The sequence below is a fragment of the Engystomops pustulosus genome, chromosome 3, assembly GCF_040894005.1.
Source record: "Engystomops pustulosus chromosome 3, aEngPut4.maternal, whole genome shotgun sequence".
Classification (NCBI taxonomy): domain Eukaryota; kingdom Metazoa; phylum Chordata; class Amphibia; order Anura; family Leptodactylidae; genus Engystomops; species Engystomops pustulosus.
In genome coordinates, this window is record NC_092413.1 from 218,550,252 (window position 1) to 218,571,023 (window position 20,772).

General features: G+C 42.4%; 1 protein-coding gene across 1 annotated transcript in view; it reads left to right on the forward strand.

Moving 5' to 3' along the window:
- The window catches only part of PNOC (prepronociceptin), a 102,362-nt gene extending 83,571 nt beyond the window's left edge, over positions 1-18,791 (forward strand). The window contains exon 3 of the mRNA XM_072143847.1: positions 17,898-18,791. Coding sequence (XP_071999948.1) covers positions 17,898-18,494 — 597 coding nt within the window. The 3' untranslated portion in view covers positions 18,495-18,791. The remainder of the gene's footprint in view (positions 1-17,897) is intronic.
- The last annotated feature ends 1,981 nt before the right edge of the window (positions 18,792-20,772 follow it).

The window sequence follows — 20,772 nt, forward strand, 5'->3', positions numbered from 1 at the left end:
AACTTGAATGGCTTCAGCGACCCAATGAGCCCACTGCTCGGCCAATAAAAAAGTTGCAGAGATCTGCTTCTCTTTTCTACATTGTAGCAATATGGGAACAGCTGATTGTTGTGTAACAGGGAATCGGACGCCCATTGATCAGTACATGAAATTTGCCGTCCAATGCTGATAGTGTGGGATGACATGGACCATGATCTAGGCCACATCTACGACACATGGTCCATACCAGTCCCCATTCAGCAGCTCGAAATGTGAAATGTATCTTATCCCATGGATTTTATTCGGCGGCAAAACAGTAAATTTTTCTCTTATTACATTTTAATATCTTTGTCATTTTCATTAGCAGAATGGTGGTGTTTTCGTGTTAAACTTTGTCACCGCAATGAAAATCCTAGTGACGAGCCGCCGGCAGCGATGTAATAATCCTGCATTGATTTGCATTTAATTGAAATAACCGGCTGTGCCGACGTCCAGTCACCGCGGCTCCGTGGTAGATAATTAGCTTTGATGCTTTACCACACATTTGTCTCGGAAAATGCTGCACAGACTTTAAGTTGCGCTCTCCTTCTCTACTCCACCCCATGTGATGGTTACCTGGGCTTCTACCGTGACCCGGTAGGGGTGGTAGATATTACCGCAATGGGTGGAAGTGTCTTCTACAATGATGTCACACTAAGCTCTCCTTATTGTAGAAGTCATCTGAGTCTTCTCTACCTCTTCTTTGGTAGGAGATGGAGCGGCCATCGGTTTGCAGTTACTCTTCTCCGTTCAGTTCTGCCTGAAACTTCTTCTTTAGATGGGCTGAACGAGCCTAAGTGTCCCCGTAGACATAAGACATCTTACAGTTTTCTTCTTCTACCGAGTCTAAAGACTCAGGTGGTTCAGGTGACCCAATTTAAGGAAAAAGTTCTTACCCAACCCCAAATATATCTCCAGACCAACATCCCACCCCAAGACTCTAGTTCCCATAACAGTAATTATTTTTTACTTTCAAGAAAGGCATCCAGGACCCTAATGAACTTGTCCAGTGCCCTATCCTCCTGTGGGACTAAGGTCCATAGTGTCTCTGTTCTTCCAGTAAAGAATCCCATCTATGAACATGGTGATACGTCTGGTGTAGAGGACGCCCCCTTTTCCTGGATACAGGACTAGGTGTCAGAAGGTCATTGGAAAGATCTCTATTATCCATTTTAAGTTTGTGTACAAACATCTCCAGCTCTGATAAGCCTGTCCTTGTACTCTAATCCACCCATAGACATAAAGGGAACCTATCACCAGAAAATGATCAAATGAACCACCACCAGTGTGTTTATAAGTAGATTAACACTTCCCTGATCATGTTTCTTTCATGGCCCATCATGAGAATCATCTTTGAAGTGAAGTATAACTTGGTTGTATAAAGTCATGTGGAGGAGATCTTAGCACTGAAGTCAAGCTCTCCCCCCATCTCATACCATCCCCTTCACTGTGATTGACATCATACACCAGATTTCATAGGAGACAGTTAGTGGATATAGAGCCATCAATCACAGTGAAAGGTGGGGAGAGCTTGACTTCCGTGCTAAACTCTGCCTCCATAACCTTTCCACAACTAATTTACATTCAAAGTACTTTCTGGATGATGCCACCACCCTGGGCCATGAAAGAACTATGATCTGGAAGGTGTTAAGCTGCTTGACAACATACTGGTAATGGTTTGTTAGGTTGCTTTCTCTGCGGGGGCCAGGGAACAGGGGGGCGTGGAAGTGGTTTTATGGATATGCAAATCATAAATTTTCAATAGTCCCGGTGAATCCCTGTAATAATAAACAGCTTTTCATAGGTTCCTAAACTCCTCGATTTATCCTCCTTTGTCCTCCCATAGATTTCCTCTAATTTCTTCAATTTATTTCTTGTCATTAAAGTTCCACTTCTCAAGGTGAAAGTAAAGTGGAAATAACATCAGAAATGGGAAGACGTTAAAATGACACATTTCAGAGAAATGTTATTTCTTGGCAGGTGAAATAGTATAAGTGCCGTAACTTTGTGATCAACAATTGCTGCCCTATTATAGAAATCATAGAGCCCTAAAATATACTTTATTACCCAACAGAAACTAGAAATGAGCGAAGTATATGAAGTGGAGTTCAGTCCGACTTTCATGAAAATTCTATTCTACACGAATCTGGAATCCTGCAGCACTGAGGTTTGAAGACTAGGAGGTCGTAGAAGCCATGATAAACCTCCTGGCCTTTCTAGCACAGCGCTTCATCCCACTTGGGGCTCAATGTCTGGCAGGGTGGAAATGTGTCCTCTCGGTGGTTAAAGCCCTGACTCAACCTGCTGGAGTGTGTCCTCCCGGTGGTGGAAGCCCTGACTTTCCTATTGGAGTGTATCCGCTCATTGATGAAGCCCTGACTCAGCCTGGGGGAGAGTGTCCTCTCATTAGTTAGAAATCTGACTTGGTCTTCACGAGAGTGTCCTCTCAGTGGTGGGAGCCCTGACTCGGCCTGAGGGGCCGTGTCCTCTCGGTGGCGGAAGCCAAGACTCAGACTGGGGAAGTGTTTCCTTTCATTGGTTAAAGCCCTGACTTAGCCTGCAGGAGAGTGTCCTCTTGGTGGTGGGAGCCAGGACTTGAACTGGGGGAGCATTTCCTCTCCTTGTTAAAGCCCTGACTTGACCTGCGGGAGAGTGTCCTCTCAGTGGTGGGAGCCACGACTTGGACTGGGGGAGCTTTTCCGCTCCTTGTTAAAGCCCTGACTTGACCTGCGGGAGAGTGTCCTCTCAGTGGTGGGAGCCACGACTTGGACTGGGGGAGCTTTTCCGCTCATTAGTAAAATCCCTTACTTGGCCTGCAGGAGAGTATCCTCTCGGTGGTGGGAGCCCTGCCTCGGCCTGAGGGGCCGTGTTCTCTCGTTGATGGAAGCCATGACTTGGCCTGGGGGAGCATTTTCTCTCCTTGTTAAAGCCCTGACTTGACCTGTGGGAGAGTGTCCTCTCGATGGTGGGAGCCAGGACTTGGCCTGGGGGAGCGTTTCCTCTCCTTGTTAAAGCCCTGACTTGACCTGCGGGAGAGTATCCTCTCGGTGGTGGGAGCTAGGACTTGGACTGGAGGAGCTTTTCCGCTTATAAGTTAAAGCCCTGACTTGGCCTGCAGGAGAGTCTCCTCTCAGTGGTGGAAGCCATGACTTGGCCTGGGGGAGCATGTCCTCTTGGTGGTTGAAACTCTGACTGGGTCTGGGGGAACTTGTTCTCTCTCAGTGGTGAACCAGAGCTGCAATTACTAAGGAGCGTCTGCCAGGCACCACCCTTACTGGATGTCTGGAATTGAAAGGACCCTACCCCCCCCCCCCCCCCCCGACCCAGTGGGGGCTCCAGGAGGGCGGCTACTTTTTCAGAGCCTCCCAGCCTCCCAGTTGTGGAAGCATTAGGTTAGTCACAGCTTCCATGACCTCCAGGATCACAATGAACCACATTTTTTAAGAAATTTCTCATCTCCAGTAGAAATCATAGGTGAGTGGGCAGGAATTTAAGGCACTCAGCAATCCAGCATGAATTGCACCATCTATGCACCACCAATGCCTTGATCTGCAAGGTACAATTTCATAGAGGTTTTACATCCTATCTCCTGCCATAATGAGAAGTGATCTTTACAGAACAGGAAGCATCAGAATATTGTGAGGTTCTCATAAAGCTTCATTGAAAGAATATGTCGCCCCATAGAATTCCCTACTAAAGCGAATCAAGAGGTTGTAAGGGATTTCTGTCATTCAAATAGAATCCAATAATGAATCTCCCTCCCGTGACCGCACATTAAAAACTAATGAGCGGACGCAGCAAAATAGTCTCAGTAAATGTCACAACACTGACACCAAACAGAAAGCTGCAGCTGCTGCGGCCGCCATTACCCTGTTCTCTTCATTTGTTCTCATTATGCCGATCATTAGACGACTGATCTTTTTAATTTTTTGGGATCATTAAGCAGGTTAAGTATCTGGCGCACGTGGCCGCTCTTCATTGACCCAGCTGAGAGATTGATGCCGGAGCTTCACTTTTTTTTTTTTGTTGGATTTTTTTTGTTTTTCTTTTTCTTTCCATAGTAGACCAGAGCTTCTGATACCTCTGAGCAGTGCTTAGGTTTTTGATGGGGGGGCACAATCCCTCCTTATGCACCGGGGTCAGTAAGAAAGACTGAGGACCAAGGACATCTGTCCTACTGGAGGAACACTCATGGATGAATTTGTCAATTCGATACTAGTACAGTGATCATCATGCCCAACTCTTTGTATAGGCTTTGGGTCGTTGTCCTGCTGTAGGATGAAATTACCCCCATCAAGCGCTGTCCACAGGGTATGGCATAGCGTTGCAAAATGGAGTGATAGCCTTCCTTATCCGAAATCCCTTTCACCTTGTACAAATCTCCCACTTAACCCCCAGACCATCACATGACCTTCACCATCTCATGACCTCCACCATCACATGACCTCCACCACCAGACGACCTCCACCATCACATGACTTCCACCATCACATGACCTCCACCATCACATGACCTTCACCATAACATGACCTTCACCATAACATGACCTCCACCATCACATGACCTTCACCATAACATGACCTTCACCATAACATGACCTCCACCATCACATGACCTCCACCACTACATGACCTCCACCATCACATGACCTTCACCATAACATGACCTCCACCATCACATGACCTTCACCATCACATGACCTCCACCACCAAATGACCTCCATCATCACATGACCTCCACCATCACATGACTAGAGACTCTAATGTACTTGTCTTGGTGCTTAGTTGTGCAGCGGGGCCTCCCACTTCTCTTTCTACTTTGGTTAGAGCCTGTTTGTGCTCTCCTCTGAAGGGAGTAGTACACACCGGTGTAGGAAATCTTCAATTTCTTCACAATCTGTTGCATGGAATGGTCTTAATTTCAAAGAACAAGAAGAGGCTGTCGAGTTTCACATGAAAGTTCTTTTCTTTCTGGCCATCGTAAGAGTTTCATAGAACAAACAAATGTGATGCTCCAGATTCTCAACCAGCTCCAAGGAAGGTCAGTTTTATAGCTTCGCTAATCAGCCAGGGGTTTTCAATGGTTTCCTAAACATCCATTAGCTTTCTTACACAATTAGCAGACACAGTGTACCATTAACCTTTAATGACCAGGCCATTTTTGTTTTTTGCATTTTCATGTTTCACTCCCCACCTTCAAAAATCCAGAACTTTTTTATTTTTCCATGTAGAGAGCTGTATAAGGACTTGTTTTCTGCGTGACAAACTGCACTTCATAGAGATGTTATGTAATATTCCATGCCGTGTACTGGGAAGTGAGAAAAAATTCCAAACGTAGTAAAATTGATGAAAAAATGCATTTAAGCTGTATTCTTTTGAGCTTGAATTTTACGTATTTCACTGGTGTACAGAGCAGTGGGTGGTGTCATTTTTTGCAACTTTTGATGACATTTTCAATGCTACTGTTTTTAGGACTGTACGGCCTTTTGATCACTTTTTTAAAAACTTTTTATATTTTTCAAAATGACAAACAAGTGGCATTTTTCACTAACCCCGTTATTTTTTTAATAGATTGGACATTTTTGGACCTGGTGATCCCAAACATGTTTATGATTTTTACTGTTTATTTATACTTAAATCATTTCTATATCAGTTTATTTTTTTTATTTTATTTTTTTTCAACTTTTTTTATTTTTTTAAGAATTTCAAATATTTTTCAGACCCTCTAGGGTACTTTAGCACTAGGTTGTCTGATTGATCCTACCATATCCTGACATACTACAGTGTACACATCATCTATTGCAATGTGCAAATTGCACAGTGCAATAGATAGCCTAAAACAAGACGGCCTCAGGTGTTTGTGCGACCCGAGGTTGTCATAGCAAAAGATTGTCGCTCCCAGATGACGTCACGGGAAGCGCCAAGATGGTGGCGTCCACACGTCATTGGTTCTTTAATGCTGCCGGAAGCTTTGCCGGCAGTGATCGGCCGGTTAACAGCACCAATCACAGGTGTTACCGGTAAGTACTTACATCCCGTGAGTCCAATCCAATCACCTGCAGCCAACACGTGACATAATATTACATACTGGGGGTCATTTACTAAGGGCCCGATTCGCGTTTTCCCGACGTGTTACCCGAATATTTCCGATTTGCGCCGATTTTCCATAAATTGCCCCAGGTTTTTGGCGCACGTAATCGGATTATGGCACATCGGCGCCAGCATGCACGCGATGGAAATCGAGGGGCCCGGCCGAACGAAAAACCCGACGGATTCGGAAAAACCGCCGCATTTAAAACAAAAAATTGGTCGCACGGGCCATACTCACATGCACCAGGAAGAGATCAGTGAACTCCGACGCAACTCGGCGGACCTCGGCGCAGCAGCGACACCTGGTGGACATCGGGCGCAGGACCTTCATGAATCGCCGGAAGACCCGAACGCTCGTCCGAGAAGCCGCTGCTGGAACGCGAATGGACCGGGTAAGTAAATGTGCCCCACTGTGTAGATATTGCATTAAAAACCGGAAATTTGCAGCTAGAATTACCATATTTTCCGGGCCATTAGGCGCACCGGAATATAAGGCGCATTAGTCCGATGCGCCTTATATATGTAATAATTCCATATATAAGGCGCATCGGACTATAAGGCGCAGGGTCGGGGGCGTGGCGGAGGTCCGGGGGCGGAGTGGAGACCCGACGGGACGAGACGCGACGCCGAGACGCGACGCGGGGAAGGTGAGGGGGAGGTGGAGGAGGGCAGCGGACCATACTTACATAGGTCCCCGCTACCGGAGACAGCAGATCTCCAGCGGGAACTGCAGACCGACGCGGCAAAAGTTGTTCGTGCCGCGTGGTCTGCAGTTCCCGCTGGAGATCTGCTGTCTCCGGTAGCGGGGACCTATGTAAGTAGGGTCCGCTGCCCTTCTATAGGGCTCACCAGACTATAAGGCGCACTTTGGATTTCCAAGGAAATCCAAGGCTTTTATGTGCGCCTTATAGTCCGAAAAATACGGTAGTAGTCATTTACCACATTAATAAATGTATAGAGGGTATTTATGATTCATTTAAAGGAAACCTACCACCACGGATATATCTATTAATGTAGATCAGGTGGTAGGTGCCTCTATTGGATGTGAGGATTAGCCCTTTTAAGGGCTAATCATCATGTCCCCTGTATCTGTTTATAACTTTTATTCCCTTAATATGCTAATTATCTAAAGAGGCTACTGGGGCGTGGAGTAGCCAGAGCTGAGCCTACACGGCGCGGCTACTCCCCGCCCCAGTAGCCTCTTAGATGCTCCTACCAGATATGTTCGGCGCCCTTAAAAGCGCTATCCTCACGTATAATAGAGGCACCTACCACCCGATCTACCTTAATAGGTAGATCCATGGTGGTAGGTTTCCTTTAATGTTTGCTTCATTAAGAGAAAAATGTGCTTTTCTTTTAAAAATAAGGATATTTCTAAGTGACCCTACTAAACTTTCGAACATTAGTGCATAATATATATATATTATATGCAAAAAAAATTTTATAAAAATTCTAAAATTATAACTGCCACCTGTGTTTTTTTGTTTTTTTGTGGTTGCCTGCAGATTGCAGTAACAAGATCACACATTGCAAAGTACACTCGACCCGATGACTCGAGTCATCCCGCTGTTTTGTTTTTACCTAGGATTGTAACAATGTTTATGTTTTTCTCTGCTAAAAAATCTCACACAGTTTACAACGAAAAGAGCTAAGAGATCCTTACATCTCTCAGGCAACAGACACAGGCTTGTAGGAACATAAAAAAACTGACATTATAGCAGAACATCCTGACGAGATTTAGTTACACGTTTTGTATTTTTATTAAAGTTTTTGGAAACTAATTTTTTTGTATGCGTATCCAATGCCTTGCCCTTTGTCTTTGCTAAATGTGACCTAACAGCAGCATCTCAGATCCACAGCTCCAGAGATGAAAGACTCTCATCCGGTAGGACCATGAACACCGATACAACAGCGCCCCCTATAGCCCTAATAAAGTGTTCCGCAAACCCTGAGCTGTAATGTGTAATAACTCCGGAGTGAAGTGTCCTCCAGAAATGGCAAGTCCATCATTCCCGTCACCTACAAAGAGTCCTAGACGGTGGTTATTTTAGGAAAGTCGGCGCTGAGGGTCCTTTAATTAGTTAAAGCTGCGGCCAGAGGCGAGCGTGACGCACGTGAAACCCGGAACGTACGTGGAGAGCTGGTGCCTATGTAAAGGGCACATGAGATAATTAGTGACAGGACAATGACGAGATGTGCCAGGCCGATCTCCTTGTCGTAGAGCGAGTGGTGCGCCTCTAGCCATGCCACCTGCCTGTTAGTGGCGGCTCTAATTAACCCCGCGCTGCACAGTTTAACCCCTTTACTAGGGATAGGATACGCCTCTGCTACGACTTATTTCGTCTCCTTAATTGGATTATGTATCTTTAACATCCTTTTTTGACCTTCAAGAATGGAAGAATCTCCCCAAATGTCTTGTGTACAACGATTTTCGTAGACCTTCTAGTTGTGGGACTAGTTTTAGAATTTCTTGCTTTATTTTGATTTTTTTTTGGAATTTTTTGGAATTTGTCTCTTTGATTTTGAGTGAATGACTTACAGATGGACTCACAGAACCTCATGTAAGACACGAATAGTTTGAGTCCTTCATAGATCCATCCAACTTCAAGGATCTCCATTGTGTCCTACTGCTAATTTTTGGTACCCATTGACAAATGTATGATGAACCTGAGGACAATGGGCCGAATGTATCACTCGTTTTTTCTGTTGTTTTTGCGGCTTTTCATACTGGCGCCATTTTTGCGATTATACGCCAAACTAGCCGTGCAGCAAAATTAACCAGGTTTCCGTCATCTATCTTACCAATCCAGATGTTTTGCTGCGCCTAATGATATTCATCACTTGTGACTTTTCATTTAGGCGCAAAAACACTCCAGCCCGAAGGTGGCGTTAACTGAGAAGTAAGCACTGAGCCCCTTTGCCGAGCAGCTCATTTCTAGCAGCAGAGCTCAGCCAGACACTAGTACAGATAATACAGACATTACATACACTACAGACACTAGTACAGATAATACAGACATTACATACACTGCAGACACTAGTAAAGATAATACAGACATTACATACACTGCAGACACTAGTACAGATAATACAGACATTACTTACTACAGACAGTAGAACAGATAATACACACACTACATACACTGCAGACACTAGTACAGATAATACAGACATTACATACACTGCAGACACTAGTACAGATAATACAGACATTACATACACTGCAGACACTAGTACACATAATACACACACTACATACACTGCAGACACTAGTACAGATCATACAGACATTACATACACTACAGACACTAGTACAGATAATACAGACATTACATACACTGCAGACACTAGTACAGATAATACAGACATTACATACACTGCAGACACTAGTACACATAATACACACACTACATACACTGCAGACACTAGTACAGATCATACAGACATTACATACACTACAGACACTAGTACAGATAATACAGACATTACATACACTGCAGACACTAGTACAGATAATACAGACATTACACACACTGCAGACACTAGTACAGAAAATACAGACACTACATACACTGCAGACACTAGTACAGATAATACAGACACTACATACACTGCAGACACTAGTACAGAAAATACAGACACTACATACACTACAGACACTAGTACAGATAATACAGACATTACATACACTGCAGACACTAGTACAGATAATACAGACATTACATACACTGCAGACACTAGTACAGATAATACAGACATTACATACTCTGCAGACACTAGTACAGATAATACAGACATTACATACACTACAGACACTAGTACAGATAATACACACACTACATACACTGCAGACACTAGTACAGATAATACAGACATTACATACTCTGCAGACACTAGTACAGATAATACAGACATTACATACACTACAGACACTAGTACAGATAATACACACACTACATACACTGCAGACACTAGTACAGATCATACAGACATTACATACACTGCAGACACTAGTACAGATAATACAGACATTACATACACTGCAGACACTAGTACATATAATACAGACATTACATACACTACAGACACTAGTACAGATAATACAGACATAACATACACTGCAGACACTAGTACAGATAATACAGACATTACATACACTGCAGACACTAGTACAGATAATACAGACATTACACACACTGCAGACACTAGTACAGACATTACATACACTGCAGACACTAGTACAGACACTACATACACTGCAAACACTACTACAGACACTGCATACACTGCAGACACTAGTACAGACACTACATACACTGCAGAAACTAGAACAGACACTACATACACTGCAGACACTAGTACAGACATTACATACACTGCAGACACTAGAACAGATAATACACACACTACATACACTGCAGACACTAGTACATATAATACAGACATTACATACACTACAGACACTAGAACAGATAATACACACACTACATACACTGCAGACACTAGTACATATAATACAGACACTACATACACTGCAGACACTAGTACAGATAATACAGACATTACACACACTGCAGACACTAGTACAGATAATACAGACATTACATACACTGCAGACACTAGTACAGATAATACAGACATTACATACACTGCAGACACTAGTACAGATCATACAGACATTACAGACACTGCAGACACTAGTACAGATAATACAGACATTACATACACTGCAGACACTAGTACAGATAATACACACACTACATACACTGCAGACACTAGTACAGATAATACAGACATTACACACACTGCAGACACTAGTACAGACATTACATACACTGCAGACACTAGTACAGACACTACATACACTGCAAACACTACTACAGACACTGCATACACTGCAGACACTAGTACAGACACTACATACACTGCAGAAACTAGAACAGACACTACATACACTGCAGACACTAGTACAGACATTACATACACTGCAGACACTAGAACAGATAATACACACACTACATACACTGCAGACACTAGTACATATAATACAGACATTACATACACTACAGACACTAGAACAGATAATACACACACTACATACACTGCAGACACTAGTACATATAATACAGACACTACATACACTGCAGACACTAGTACAGATAATACAGACATTACACACACTGCAGACACTAGTACAGATAATACAGACATTACATACACTGCAGACACTAGTACAGATAATACAGACATTACATACACTGCAGACACTAGTACAGATCATACAGACATTACAGACACTGCAGACACTAGTACAGATAATACAGACATTACATACACTGCAGACACTAGTACAGATAATACAGACATTACATACACTGCAGACACTAGTACAGATAATACAGACATTACAAACTCTGCAGACACTAGTACAGATAATACAGACATTACATACACTACAGACACTAGTACAGATAATACACACACTACATACACTGCAGACACTAGTACAGATCATACAGACATTACATACACTGCAGACACTAGTACAGATAATACAGACATTACATACACTGCAGACACTAGTACATATAATACAGACATTACATACACTACAGACACTAGAACAGATAATACACACACTACATACACTGCAGACACTAGTACAGATAATACAGACATTACACACACTGCAGACACTAATACAGATAATACAGACATTACATACACTACAGACACTAGTACAGATAATACACACACTACATACACTGCAGACACTAGTACAGATCATACAGACATTACATACACTGCAGACACTAGTACAGATAATACACACACTACATACACTGCAGACACTAGTACAGATAATACACACACTACATACACTGCAGACACTAGTACAGATAATACAGACATTACACACACTGCAGACACTAGTACAGATCATACAGACATTACATACACTGCAGACACTAGTACATATAATACAGACATTACATACACTGTGCAGACACTAAAACAGATAATACAGACATTACATACACTGCAGACACTAGTACAGATAATACAGACATTACATACACTGCAGACACTAGTACAGATAATACAGACATTACATACACTGCAGACACTAGAACAGATAATACACACACTACATACACTGCAGACACTAGTACAGATAATACAGACATTACACACACTGCAGACACTAGTACAGATCATACAGACATTACATACACTGCAGACACTAGTACATATAATACAGACATTACATACACTGTGCAGACACTAAAACAGATAATACAGACATTACATACACTGCAGACACTAGTACAGATAATACAGACATTACATACACTGCAGACACTAGTACATATAATACAGACATTACATACACTACAGACACTAGAACAGATAATACACACACTACATACACTGCAGACACTAGTACAGATAATACAGACATTACACACACTGCAGACACTAGTACAGACATTACATACACTGCAGACACTAGTACAGACACTACATACACTGCAAACACTACTACAGACACTGCATACACTGCAGACACTAGTACAGACACTACATACACTGCAGAAACTAGAACAGACACTACATACACTGCAGACACTAGTACAGACATTACATACACTGCAGACACTAGTACAGACACTGCAGACACTAGTACAGACATAACGCACACTGCAGACACTAGTACAGATAATACAGACACTGCAGACACTACTACAGACATTACATACACTAAAGAGCAGTATATGATAGGCTCGTACAGACACCCTAGGGTTAAAGTACCCTAGGGAGTCTGAAAAATAGTAAAAATAAAAAAAAGTTTAAAAAAATTATAATAAAAAAACCTAAAAATTCAAATCACCCCCCTTTCCCTAGAACTGATATAAATATAAATAAACAGTAAAAATCATAAACACATTAGGTATCGCCGCGTCTGAAAATGCCCGATCTATCAAAATATAATAACCGTTTTTCACTGCGTTTAACACCGTAACGGAAAATCGCGCCCAAAGTCGAAAATGGCACTTTTTTGCCATTAAAAAAAAAAATTCTATAAAAAGTGATCAAAAGGTCGCACAGTCCTAAAAATGATAGCATTGTAAACGTCATCAAAATCCGCAAAAAATGACACCACCCACAGCTCCGTACACTAAAGTATAAAAAAGTTATTAGTGCCAGAAGATGGCAAAATCCCCCCAAAAAATTTTGTACAGGAGGTTTTAATTTTTTTAAATGTATGAAAACATTATAAAACCTATACAAATTTGGTATCCCCGTAATCGCGCCGACCCAAAGAATAAAGTAGACCTGTCATTTGGGGCGCACAGTGAAATCCGTAAAATTCCAGCCCACAAGAATACGGCACAAATGCGTTATTTTACCAATTTGACTGCATTTGGAATTTTTTTCCCGCTTCCCAGTACATGGCATGGAATATTAGGTATCGCCGCGTCTGAAAATGCCCGATCTATCAAAATATAATAACCGTTTTTCACTGCGTTTAACACCGTAACGGAAAATCGCGCCCAAAGTCGAAAATGGCACTTTTTTGCCATTAAAAAAAAAAATTCTATAAAAAGTGATCAAAAGGTCGCACAGTCCTAAAAATGATAGCATTGTAAACGTCATCAAAATCCGCAAAAAATGACACCACCCACAGCTCCGTACACTAAAGTATAAAAAAGTTATTAGTGCCAGAAGATGGCAAAATCCCCCCAAAAAATTTTGTACAGGAGGTTTTAATTTTTTTAAATGTATGAAAACATTATAAAACCTATACAAATTTGGTATCCCCGTAATCGCGCCGACCCAAAGAATAAAGTAGACCTGTCATTTGGGGCGCACAGTGAAATCCGTAAAATTCCAGCCCACAAGAATACGGCACAAATGCGTTATTTTACCAATTTGACTGCATTTGGAATTTTTTTCCCGCTTCCCAGTACATGGCATGGAATATTAGGTATCGCCGCGTCTGAAAATGCCCGATCTATCAAAATATAATAACCGTTTTTCACTGCGTTTAACACCGTAACGGAAAATCGCGCCCAAAGTCGAAAATGGCACTTTTTTGCCATTAAAAAAAAAAAATTCTATAAAAAGTGATCAAAAGGTCGCACAGTCCTAAAAATGATAGCATTGTAAACGTCATCAAAATCCGCAAAAAATGACACCACCCACAGCTCCGTACACTAAAGTATAAAAAAGTTATTAGTGCCAGAAGATGGCAAAATCCCCCCAAAAAATTTTGTACAGGAGGTTTTAATTTTTTTAAATGTATGAAAACATTATAAAACCTATACAAATTTGGTATCCCCGTAATCGCGCCGACCCAAAGAATAAAGTAGACCTGTCATTTGGGGCGCACAGTGAAATCCGTAAAATTCCAGCCCACAAGAATACGGCACAAATGCGTTATTTTACCAATTTGACTGCATTTGGAATTTTTTTCCCGCTTCCCAGTACATGGCATGGAATATTAAATAACACCATTCCTGCTGCGGCAAGAAGGGGTTAACTTATCACAGATGGTTGTAGCTTGTGATAAATCTGGCACCAGAAGTGCACCAGAATTGAGGCGCAACTACTACCCTTAGGCGCACAAAAGTGATACATCTAAAACTAATGATTTAGGAGAATTTTGGATATCATACCTATGTTCTCCAGAAAATTACGTTAATGGATATCCAAGGAGTCGGACGTCAAGGAAAACCTAGTGGAGGACAACAACCTCTCCTCTCAACTCAATAACTTATTGGCCTGGTGTTAACCTATGGTACAGAGGTGCTAGCAAATTGCTCCCTACTCTATGTAGTGGCCAGAGGTTGTAACTGCAGCCCCAGCTACTATTCTCTTCTGTGGGAACCACAGTTGCAGTTATGGCTTATGGCCACTACACAGATTAGGTCGCTAACTGCTATGGGTTCGTTGCTGGTTGTCAGGCCCCACCAATTGGACAGTAATGGTCTATCTATGCTAATTCCTGGAAATCCCTTAATTAAATACTTGTCAACTGTCTCGAGTTCAGTGGAACAGTCTCAATAAATGTAGGAATGTCCCTACCTGAAATGGTGGTTGGGCTTCAGAAACTCCACTCCAAGTAGAAGACCCCCCTCTACGAGAGGAACCAAATGGGCGGGAACATGGGCGGGGCTTAAAGGTCTACTAAAGTCAAGTTGTCATGTATGGGGAAGGTTATAGTTTAGATACAATATTATATTTTAGCCCATTAAGTTCATACACTGGATGCACAACGTGTCCATAAATACCACAAAATAGAGTTTTCACTTAATTTGTCAGTACAATTACAGCTAATAAGCCAGAAATGTTTTTTTTTTTGTAGTTTTAACAAAATGGAAGGCCAAAATGTTCCAGATGAGATTTTATTCATGTTTTTTATCACTTTGTCATTGAAAGGAGTGGATAGATTTATTAAGATACCATAATGAATGTGGTATCCGGCAGTAATGGAAGAGATGAGTGCACTAGGCCGGGCAATTAGCAAAAATAGGAAAGTTTATGTGGATAAATATACAGTAATGTTTCAGGGTCAAAGCTGAGATTGTCATGAAAGGAATACAGGTCGGATAATATAATAAAGTTACATCAGGATTTGGGCATTATGGTTATTGTATAGTGAGCGGTAGCACTTAGTGCCAAGCAGCAGCTGCGTAAGCCCAGCAAATTATAAGTAAAGGCCTGTAACTATAAAATAGGAATATTTATACATATAACAACTGCAGGAGGCTGACTGACCATTCTACAGGGGATGGGTCCACACACAGTCTTATAGGAGTGACGGAGCACTGCTCCAATCAGCTTTTGGAGTGGTTTTCGCAAATCCTTATATAACTTCTAGTTCATATTACCTGATCTTGCTACTGATTTTCTTTCCGTATTTCCGGCTCTTTGTGAGATTTAGTGATAATCTGCTGTGATTTTGCAGTGATTCTGACCCTTTGCCTGAACTTTGACTACTCTTCTGCTTTACGATTTTGTACATTGTTGCCATCTTGGTTTTTGACCAGGTTTGAATGAATCAGCCTTGTTGTCTGTTTTGAGTCTCTTTGTCTATTTTACTGTACTACACACTTATCCAGGGTAGGGACCGCCGTCCAGATGTTGCCCGCGCAAGGTCGTAAAGTAGACAGGGACAGAGGTTGTGGAATGGCTCACACTTCTTTCCTGTCTTGATACCTTTATTATCTCCCTGCTGCCATCAGCTGGAATAGTAGAGGGATAGGTAGATGGATCAATGTAGGTGATTAGCACCTGAAGAAGGCTTATGTACTAAGCTAAAACATGATTTGTGCGTGTATAATAGACATAGTTGTAACAGTGACTTCAGCAGTGGCTTTCTTCTGGTTCACCAACTATTCTTGCTGATCTCCTCATATAGTATATATAGGCCATGTAGTCTTGTGATAGGAGCTTCTTCAACCCTAGTGAGGGCACATAGTACTTACTTTTGGTTGCATTTTCTTCTATTCTATCCTACTGCAAATTATTGGTTCCCATTGAAAAATCTATGGTCCACCTGAAGACAAGGGGGCACATTTATCAAAAACAGTGCAGTCTGTTACACTGGTTTCAAGCCAAACATATGTGGGGCCTCTTTGTTGTATGGTACGATTCTGGACAAAGTGTTGGGGGACCCGATGGTGGAGACAAGGAGATGCTGGGAGATGGAGGCGGGGGAACTTACAGATGAGGAATAGGGGGAGGCATCTCCAGGGGTATCATCTATTTGTGTGGCTCAGAGAAGACCCCAGCTATTCTTATTTCATAGGACTGCTTCAGTTTTGTGGAAAATGGGATTGAGGGTAGATGCCTGTTGTCCGCGGTGTGGTGTGAATGGAGCGGATGGACTACACAAGTTTTGGACATGCGGAGTGCTGGATTTGTTGTGGGGGGAAGTGCTACAGTTGATTGAGAGGGTATTTGTGGTTAGAGTCCTAAGGGACCATAAGGTATGTATTCTGGGCTGCGTAGAAGGACTCAAGGGGTGTGATTGGCAATTTCAAAAATCCTGTATCAAGTGAGGAAAACTATAGCCAGACATTGGTTGGATAGCTCCGCACCAGGGATAGGGGAGGTCCAAAGGTTTCATACTATTTGGATGGAATTGAAAATACATATCAAGCGGGGGTCTGTGCGCAAGTCTGAGAAGCAATGGAATGGATGGCTGGAGTGTCCGGGCGTGGTTTCAGCTGAATTGGTAAGAAGTTGGGTGAGAGTGGGCAATGGAAGGTTACTAAGACGATGATTTGATTTTGGTGTTTTCTGGTGCCATTTTATCCATGTGGAAGGTGGGAGCAGGGAGCAGTATTGTCCAGACTGGGATAGGGAAAGGGGGAGGGGTTGACCGGGGAAAATGCTAGATTCAGGATTTGTGGCACCTGTTCTTCATGAAGCCGGCGCCCCCGGTACTGCTTCAACTACTTTCTTTTGGTGCACCTTTAACAAGGGGATTGCAACACATTTCTGTCAGACTCTGCATGATGGTGCATGGTCCACCGGAACGCCCCTTAATGTGAAGAATTTTGTGTCGCGTCTGGAATAGTGCAGCTGTGACACTTCTTAAATAATTATGCAAGCAGTTTGAACATAAAATAACGTGCAAAGTCCCACAGAAAACTGGTGCAGGGGCTTTAGTAAATGTGGCCCAATTGCCTCAAAACTAATGTTTTAGGAAAATTTTGGATACCGTACCCCTGTCTTAAACCCTATACCATGGAATAACATATTTTTTTGCCCCTCTAGGTTTGCATTGTCGAATGCGAAGGAAAGATCTACTCGAGTTCTATGTGGGGTGTTTGCAAAACGGTTCTCATAAAGTCATCGATACAACTCAGCATGGACAGTTTCGAAGAAGACTTCAAACCCTTCAACCTGGAAGACAACCAGTTCACCAGTAACTTCAAGCGACTGAGGGATCTCACAAAAATGGTGGATCTGAGTAAAATTAAGGATGAGAAAAGATTGTCCAAACTTAGCAACCTAATCCATGAGCATGGAGAAGAAGAAGATACCAGCATCGACGGTGGAGAGGCCACTCTTGGGATGAGCACCGGTCCTGATGAACTAGGGGACTTGCATGACCCTACAAATGCTATGGCCAAGCGATTTGGTGGTTTTGTAAAAGGGAAATACAGCTACCGTAAATTTATGGGTCCATCAAAAGATCTTCAGAAGCGTTACGGTGGCTTCATCGGTGTCCGGAAGTCAGCGCGTAAATGGAACAATCAGAAGAGGTTTAGCGAGTTTCTAAGGCAATACTTGGGGATGTCCACACGTTCCGCAGAGTACGACAGCTTCACCAATGATATGAATGAACTGAACGAGCAAAATGAAATCTAAGACTTCTTACTTCATTGATGCACATAGTTATTTGATTTAGAACTACCAAGGCAGAAAGTCAACCTCCACCTCAGAGTAAAATTTAGGAATTTCTCAAAATGTCAATGATATTTTTGGCTGGATGATGTTCTGCTCAGATCCTACGCCTGGAAAGCTCCACCAACTTCATTCATTGTCCAATATTTTTTTTTTTCCTCGCTCGTATTACACAATATTGATGTAAATATATTGCATGCAGATTGGGTCTCACTTGGCACCTAGGTTGAATTCTTTCATTGATTAAACGTTTCCTTTTGCCATGACTGCATATTCCTCCTAGAATTAGAGCGTAGGCCCATGGATCTTTGGTTGGCCACTTGACTTGAGGTTTGATGGTTTTAGATGGGTGCAATATCACCTTCTGAGATATTATCCATGATCCCAAAACGTTGTGTCTTCCAAGAACATCACCACACCTGTTCATAGGCTGTGAATGGTCTTCTTTAGTTCAACAGGACTAAATACCAAACACAAACCAAGGACGGGTGTGGTGGCTCATTCGGAAGAAGGAAGGGACCTGCACCTGGCCGATCTCCACATTACAACATATTAAGCACTAAAAAAACATGCAAGAAAAGACCACACACCACACATTGGATGGTCAATAATGTTGGTGAGTGATTCATAGTTCTACATTGGATTTTTAGAAAGGAGAGATTGACTGTGTCTCGTAAACTCTGGATGTTGGTGAGATATCTCCGCGCGTTTGGTCAGGAGAGTTTAGGATAGAGTAATGAGATTTGAAGCCATACCACAACAAAAGGGGTTGTCACAAGAATAATCCATTGCCCTGTAGACAGGTCCACCACCACCATCCAAGGAAAGGGATGAATTGAGTGGATTTACCTACCTCCTCATTCGTTTTCTACGGGACTGGCCAAGATAGTCACGTGCAGCCTTCAGCTATCTCAGACACAGAGTCTGAATGTAGTGGCAGAGTGTAAGCTTAATCTGCCACTCATTTTTTATTGGGACCTGGACACCATACTCTTGATAAGTTGGGACGCTAGCGGTTGGTTGTGGGTTGTCCCTTTATCTGTGGACAGGGGATAACATTAAAATTTAGGACAACCCCTTTAATGGGTAAAATGTTTGTTCTTCAAACTTTAAATAAAGGGCTTTACACATACGAAAGCACATTGAGGGACAATCTAGTAGGATCAAGTCCCTTACTAATGTGCAACGTACCAGAATTATGAAGAGGGTAGACCATCTCGACCAGCGTACAACCATGACTTAGAAGCCTTCAGTGAACCTTACAGCAAATTTCTTTGACTTAGACCAAGACTTATTGGATGTAAATGTATGACCAAGTCCAAACAATGAGATTACAAGTAGAAGTTCCAGGTAGGAGATAATAATAAAGGTAATAATCTCACTGATCAACCCCCCCCCCCCTTGGGTTCAGGAGCATAAGAAATGTTATCAATGGACTAAAAATAGGCGCATGTAAAAAATAATCAAAAAGTTCCTCTACTAGATACCAGATGTGGAAGGTGGCCAAGAACTTGCAGGTTGAGCGTGATGATGAATACTAAGTAGGAGAAACAAACGTTGGACCTTGTGAGCCACCGTATACTGCCGGTACTATGAGAAGATAGGACCCCAATGTTCTTGGATATAGAATCAGAGGGAGATAGAGGAAGCGATGGGCAACTTATTCTGGATCAGCTTCATACAGTTATGTAGATGAGACCTGATAAATATGTATTAGGGTCTGAGGCCTCTAAGGTCGGAACGTAGATCTTCTCATAGCTCAAGACAGACATGAGTACGGGGTTGGGTTTCTATGGTCATCGTGGTTTGACGAATCCCCCAAGTCAGGTATCTTTCTGCACCAAATTTTGGTATTTTAAACGATTATTATTGGAAGGTCCCAAGGGTGGACCAATGTGATGGTCAAGTTTTAGTAATACTTGTATCTCCATGAATAACACAATCCTGAAGCCTCTTTTCTTATACCTCCATGTTGTGCACCTGTGTTCAATGGCAATTATCATTTAACTCCAGAACTCGGGCAGTGGTGCCGGAGGCCAACCTGATGCTGCTCGACTTACTCCTCCCCTGAGCTGCTGGCAGGTTGAATTCCACCCCCAAAACTTTTCATGTCTCCACCCCCGAGGATCCTGCACTCCTTAGATGTATGGTACCAGGTGTATCCAGTCTTAACACTTGTCTAATATACGTTAAATAGCACAACATAACTTGCATATAGGAGAGTTTCTAGATATGACGACGA